Source organism: Mytilus californianus, unplaced genomic scaffold, assembly GCF_021869535.1.
Source record: "Mytilus californianus isolate M0D057914Y unplaced genomic scaffold, xbMytCali1.0.p SCAF_6, whole genome shotgun sequence".
In the NCBI taxonomy this organism is placed as follows: Eukaryota; Metazoa; Mollusca; class Bivalvia; order Mytilida; family Mytilidae; genus Mytilus; species Mytilus californianus.
The window spans coordinates 104,472,912-104,480,349 of NW_026262712.1; the positions used below are offsets into that span (position 1 = coordinate 104,472,912).

Consider the following 7,438-nt stretch of genomic DNA (forward strand, 5'->3'; position numbering starts at 1 on the left):
TCTCATTGTAAAATACAAAACAAAAATATAAACATTTAGACAACTAACCGAATTAAATTTATCACCGGGTTTGTACTTACATGAGCATCACGACGGGTGCACATGTGGATTAGGATCTGCTTACCCTGAGATCACCCCCAGTTTTTGTTGGGTTTGTGTTGCTCAGTCATTAGTTTTCTATGTTGTATTCTGTGTACTGTTGTTTCTCTGTTGGTCTTTTTTCTTTTTTAGCCATGGCGTTGTCAGTTTATTTTTGACTTGTTAGTTTGAATGTCCCTTTGGTATCTTTCGCCTCTCTTTTAAGATGCACGTCCATTTTTTTTTTATAAAAAGTATAACAAAATAAGTCTCCAAGGCAAAACTTAGATACGTATAGGAATATTTGTTATTTACAAATGGTGCACTAGAAAGGTCTTAGTGTGACAGTTTAGAGTTAATCTCTGGGTTAGGGTTTGGGTAGCTGAACCAATTTGTTGTTATTCAACAATAGTTTATTAAACGAGGTTGGATTGTGCATTATCTGTCAATAATAAATAATACAACAAAGTTCCAACTAAAACAGCCAATGTCAAAGCATAACAAGTTATATTAAGAATAAGAACATCTAAGGTCTAAAGTAAAGGTCTAAAGAAGGTCACGATGAATCTGGTATATGTAAAACAACTTTGAATATTCATTGAGTATCTTCTGCTTCTCTTTTTTCATGCTAAAAATCATTAATCAATGTTAACTGATGCAAAAGATTTGTTTCGGACAAGGTTGTATAAGAGGAAAACATATAACAAGACGACGAATAACTACTACTATAACCACATAACGTCTCTCTTCGTCCAGGGGCACATATAGACTTCATGTATTAATGCATCAATGAACCACTAAAAATGAGTTAGGATATTGACAGAAAAGTCTCCCAAACCACATGTTTGAGAGGAAAATCCAACGACATATTTGCACCCCTCCAGAACCCAAACATGCAGTAAAATACCTTGTGGAACCCTATCTTAAAATTTGCAGCTGATTTTCTTGATCCAGCATAAACCGTATGGGGTTTTAGTGATATTCCCAAATCATTTTGCTTGAATGGTAATTCTATTTTATTATCATCACATTGAAGCTATATCCTTGCCTGGTCATCATAAATCATAAGTCATATAAGACAGCCTTAATAAGTGAACAATAGATCTTATCCCCCCAAAAAAAACCATGTCACTAGCACCTGTGTTTTGGTTATTCTTATGCTTGAGTGTGATCCAACTGCATGCCAAAATAAAGTTTTAGCGTATTTCTGCTCGAAAGAATATTGTCAAGCAAGATTTTAAATAAATATGATAATATATCTAATATTTCATAAAGCAGACCAACAGACGAAATAGATCCCCAATAAATGGGGCGACACCATAGGACATAAAAAAGGACCAAACGCAATAAGCCTCAAAACTATATAGTTTGTATTTTGCGATTTAAAAGCAACGAGGAATGAACATTGTTCAAGTGACTTTCGTTCAAGTTAAAATATATATTAGAACCAAAAGTATTACTTCTCCATCTCTTATCGGAAGCAATTAATCAATCAATGATCAGTCCACTATACTTTTATCTACGTTGTCGTATTTGCATTAATATCTTCAGAATTTTTATATTGGTTTTTTTATGACCTTCTTAAGTCCCCGATCATAACATTTATACCAAAGAAAACAATATTTTTTATGCGGTTCAATGTAAAAAACCTAACTTTTTTCTCATGAAGTGATATTACATTTCAGTCTTTAGTTAGGGAATGGGCGAATGCTGAATTAGGGACAACAATGATTTACCAAGATTTCAATCCAAATCCATACAAAAGATGCAAATCGATACAAATCAAGGTAAAAAAAATCAAATTTCTCTCTTGTCCAATTACTATTCTGTCAACTAATCCGCATTTAAGCTGTAAGTCAGATAGGAAGCATACATAAATATGTATGATGTATTATTTGTTTCGGGTGTAATAGGATAGATGCAGTTAACAAAGTTTCATAATATTGAATTATTCAATAACAAAATACATGAGATTAAGATATCAATATAGCAAAAGCAAGTCTTTATGTATTTTCATTTGATGTCAAACATTTCACTTTGTACAAACGACACAAAGAACATCCGCTTCATTGGTATAGGGAGGACATCTTAAACTGCCACATTTGGTTCGGAGAGGATAAAACAAAGCGCCATTTTCACCTACATTCTTATTGTCTAGCGGTTCTGCATTCATGTCAACACAGGCAAAGTCCCATTTACTATGTTAAACATGATCACTCATCAAAAAAACATTGTATTCCGCGTTCCATCCTTTATAGCAAGTCTTTCGACCTAATAAAAAAATATAGGCAAGTAAAATATCTAATCGTGGACGATATTTGTTATTGTAAGTATAAATACATGAAATAGTATGGTGAGAATTATTACTTTGCGGTTGGTGCGTATTTCATAATCTAAATGTTGTTTTCATTTCATAACTCCATTCCATAAGAAAAACGTCAAACAACGTTGTGTCACCCTTATGACATTTTAATGTGAATTGACAAAAACACTTTTTAAATGTATACTAGTTATGCTCATCAAGGAAACCAGTTTGTCCTTAACATTGTACACAAAACCACAAAGTTATATAAAACAATACGTTGTTTTGTCCCTAAAAGTATGTTAGGAAAATGTGGAGTCATCAACCACTTTGAATAAAAAGTCAAAATAAGTAAATTGTGTAAAATCTTATTAATAAAATTGTTGCTTGCACATATTTTAATGTGTGACAATTTAAACTAAGTAATGTACCTGGTATTATTAGGACAGCTGATCTTCGTTGTTTGTAACATACAGCACATGGTACTTCCTTGTTGTGCATACTTTCTGACCATCCCGATGGCTGCATTGATGAACCAAGTTCATATTCACCTCCATGAACCTGGTTATTGTCATATGATTGATGCTGTCCATTCTCTGGGTCATTAGGGAGACATAAATAATTTACACCACCTCCTTTCCTTTCATGTCCATTCCCACCCACCTGACCTTAAATTCAAAAATGTGTTCCAGCATGACATTGTTATGATGCAAAAAAACTGGTATACTGAATTATATAAAAAAAATGTACAATATGTAAGTCATGGTGTTGATTTTTTAAGTTGTTTTTCTGTGGTTTCATGTTTTTTTTCTAATTTAGAATAGTATTTATACATAACTAAAGAATAGGTTTAAAACCACTTAAAATGACTTTTAATTTTCGATTCTTGCAAAGAATAATAATGTTGATAAACGGTATACAATACTTAGTAATTATCGTTAATGTAACATTAATTTACCGTTAATATTTTATCACCTGTATACACTATTTTTGATCCTGTTGGACAACTTTTCTTTCCCCAACGCACATAAGTCACTCCTGCAATCAAGAACAAAGTAAGTAGTCAATGATGTAATAACAAGCAAATTAAAAATGCTATACTTGATGATATTTAACATTTAGAAGGATTACTAAAAATATCTGTGGGTGATAATTTATTGTAACAGTTTCAATGCACTATATCATAATATTTATCAATGCAGGGTGCTACCCTTTTTGCATGTAATTGTTATTTCATTTGGCGAAATGATTATTTTAATCACAAATGAATTATATATAATTAGAAATTACCATTTGTATAAATCAAAATATGTTCTGTTAACAATGGCAGAAAATTACATTAGTGTGAAGTATACAAATATTTCAAATATATTTGGTTTTTAACTTTTGGTTTTGTTGTAGACCTTATATATAATTATCCCTTTCAAATCAAAATTTTCTCAAATAGTAAAAACCTGTATTGGATGTTTTACCTGGCTGGGGACATTCCACTCTTCTTGACGTATGTAGGTAATGTTTCATTATATCTATCAGAGACTGGTCTGATGCCGACAGAACATAGTCCTTACATTCATGGTTTTGGACGACCACAACAACAGTTGTTAGCACTATTGTCACAAATGGTAAACACATCTTCATCTACAAATAAAATTGATACAAATAATCACTACAATTCTTATAACTAAAATAATGGACTTAATAATCTCTATCAATATCAAGATATTTTCGGAAAATAAGTTACTGGTTTTCAACTTTACCAAGCTGCAATTTGGGCTTGTTTTTTTTCCTTTTTTATTTGGCTGGTTTTTTTGTGTGTTTTTTTTTTTTTGGGGGGGAGAGTTTTGTTTTGTACTGAAAGTACTGTTAACGGGTTTATGTGTATCAACATCGTTCCATATTACCGAGATGAACACATCTGATATATCTTATAATAGTAGTGTCTTCTGGTTGTATCAGCAATTTCAAAACCCTTGATCAACGGTGAACTACAATTGATGATTCGTAGGTAAATATATATATATATATTGCATTCCAGGTGGTTTCAAATATATTTTCGTTTAACTTGAGTAAAAAAGTAATCAAAAACAAATTAACATACCTTTTCGTCTTCTATGTGTTATAATTGAAATGAGTTATGTCTAAGAGTAATGTAAACTGTTGATCTGTGTTTTTATTTTCGAAAAAAAAGAGTAATGAGGTATTTGCGTGACTAGGTATTGATATTTTCTCATATACTTGTATTTGTATTTCAAAACATTTCACGACAAACATACAAGCAAATTATGACAATATTTTATTGTGGGAACAGCTTTCTAAGCTGTCATCTTCTGACAACGTACAAAGACTAAAATATGAATAAAGATGGAAGTACTACATTTGTTTACCAATAACAGCAGCCTATAATATTTCATTTAAAATCAGGTGCAAATTTATATGTTACTATTGCTGTGTTTGTCGAAAAGAAGCACGACTTAAGCTTAAGAGTGAGTCATATTGCAGAAACTGGTACATTTTAAGACTATATGTTAAGCTTGAGATTTTTTCTATGAGTTCTTTCGCCCTAATTGTGTGCTTTTGGGAAGAAATCATAATGCTCAATTCCCAAAATCTTATTTTAATTATTTTTATTCCTTTCCATAACCAGATTTAGTTTCATACAATGTTAACCCTGTTCAGGATTTATGAACTTCTACAAGCACACTACGCAAAAATATATTATCTTCTGTAGGTCTTTAAATATATGTAAATATCCCGATCTTTAAAAACGTTTGATGAAATTGCGTGAATTGAGTTGCAGAGTTTATTACATAGCTAACTTGAATATTTTATTACGAGCTAACACCTCAGACACATGAAATTCAATTTGACAAATAATTGTTGAGGCTATTCTGCATACAAATTTTGAAAATAAATTTAATTTTGTTAATAATTAATACTCTTTATGACTGTTGAAGTAGATATTCGTGTATTATTTGTAAAAATTAGTGTTATCGCCTTCCAACTTTGCATTGAAAATGACTACTCGTAGTTAAAAAAAAATCCTTACCATCCACTTCCCCGTCATACATGTATATCATTACACCTGACATGAACATGAACAACGAAAAGAGCGAGACCGGGTATTCTCACAATTTTGCGTATTTTTCCTTAGATCTTTTTTTGTGATAATTTTTTATATCACGCTTCTTGCTTGAAATACAACAGTATCGCCAGAAACTAAGGGTGCACGTGACGTAGTTAATGTGAACATCAACGATGCCATAGGCAAAATAGTGATGAACAGATCATCGATGGTCTTTCAAACTCGAGGATGTCTCTCGGCCAAATCTCATCTCAGGGTTGTAGACGTTCGATGAGATTGTAGCTGCGAAACACCCTCTGGTTTGAAAAACCATCGATAATCTATAAATATCAGCCAGTTACTCGAAAGTAATTATGGAAGGGCTAGTGTTAGCATAAGGTTTGCATTACAGTTTGGTTAAGCTTAAGTTTTGTATGGCTCCCATTAGGAAAAGAACACAAAATAAAAGGCATTAATTTTAATCTTTCTTGTTACCAAGTATCTAAAAAATATAGGGCAAACTCTTTCTTAAGTGTCCTTCCTCAAATATTGTTAATTCGGTAGAATGACCTGCATTTTTCTCTCATTATCATGTAATTATCAACCTCATTCAATACATGTAGTTGTGATTCCTTTTTTATTATATCAGCTCTTCGTCGTTTGAATTAGGGTTGAATTAGCGGCGGAACTCTTTTTGTTTTTAATTTTGTGAATAATAATTACCGAAAAAACCCACTAACCGACTTACTGTGCTAAAAATATATTTGCTGAGAGTAAGCCTTTTTAGCAATAGGTAAGCATGATTTTTATGTCGGCGATAACCTCCCCAATTTAGTTGTTCAGGAAGGTAATTGTCGCAATTTACGCATACAAATAGTGCATATGTGAAAGTATTTTAAAAAACCAATCTTATTTAAATTCTGGTATCTTTTATGAGTTCATCATATAAGATCGGTAAAAGTATTTCGAATAAGTTCATTCTTCATCACGTTTTGTCTTTCTCCATGATAGCATTAAACTCATCATGGATACCAAGATTACAAGTTTTTGTACACCAGACGAGCGTCTCGTGTACAAAAGTCTCATCAGTGCGTCTCGTCTACAAAAGTCTCATCAGTGACTCTCGAATCAAAAAGGTCAATACGTCAAAATAAGTTAGAAGTTGAAGAATAGACCATTGAGGACTAAAATTCCGAAGGGTTTTGCCAAATAAAGCTACGATAATTCTAACCTTGGGTAGAACATTCTTAGTATTTCAAATGTTTGTAAACAGTTTATGCATGATTATGACCATATCACTGATTATTCATGTCAACACAGAAATTCTGACTACTGGGTTGGTGATGCCCTCGGGGAGGCAACCTCCACCAGCAGTAGCATCGACTCAGTAGTTGTAAATAAACTCATCATTATTACCAGGATTAAAATTTTCTACGCCAGACTCGCTTTTTGTCTACAAAAGATTCATTAGTAGCACTCGAATCAAAAAAGGTAAAAATGGCCAAAAAAGTAAAAGAGCTTTGAGGACCCACAATTCCGAAGGGTTTTGCCAAATACAGCTAAGGTAATCTATTCCTAGGGTAGAAAGTCCTTAATATTTCGAAAAATTAATTGTTTTGTAAGCAGTTAATTTCATAATCAAGACCATATCAATGCTTATTTATGTCAACACAGAGTGTTGACTACTGGCAAAACACACTTTACGTCACAAACCCCTTGATGTCATTAAATGTTTTGTGATTATGAGAAAAACAATAATTGAGCAATAAAACATATATTTTACTTCATTATGAGATTTTAACCTCAGATTAGCCAAATCTTGTAAAATAAGATACCATCGTGATTGAAATATTAAAATTAAAGAAAGGCTCCCCGTTATTAGCTTCACAGTCGAAAATCGGTTTGACTTTTATTTTACAAACGTTTTTAGTTAAACAATAGCATTTCTTGTGAAAAGTGGAAACTTGAAATTAATATTATATTTTCACTGGAGTAAA

At 32.1% G+C, this 7,438-nt stretch overlaps 1 protein-coding gene across 1 annotated transcript; it reads right to left on the reverse strand.

Annotated features, from left to right (window-relative positions):
- Positions 1-2,017: 2,017 nt before the first annotated feature.
- On the reverse strand, positions 2,018-4,517 carry LOC127706257 (short-chain collagen C4-like). The gene is made up of 5 exons (XM_052210763.1): positions 4,479-4,517; positions 3,835-4,018; positions 3,356-3,418; positions 2,812-3,048; positions 2,018-2,349 (listed from the first exon to the last, which is right to left on the reverse strand). Exons 2-5 carry the CDS (start codon positions 4,016-4,018, stop codon positions 2,282-2,284), a joined length of 552 nt encoding a protein of 183 aa, XP_052066723.1. The 5' UTR covers positions 4,479-4,517; the 3' UTR covers positions 2,018-2,281.
- Positions 4,518-7,438: the final 2,921 nt, after the last annotated feature.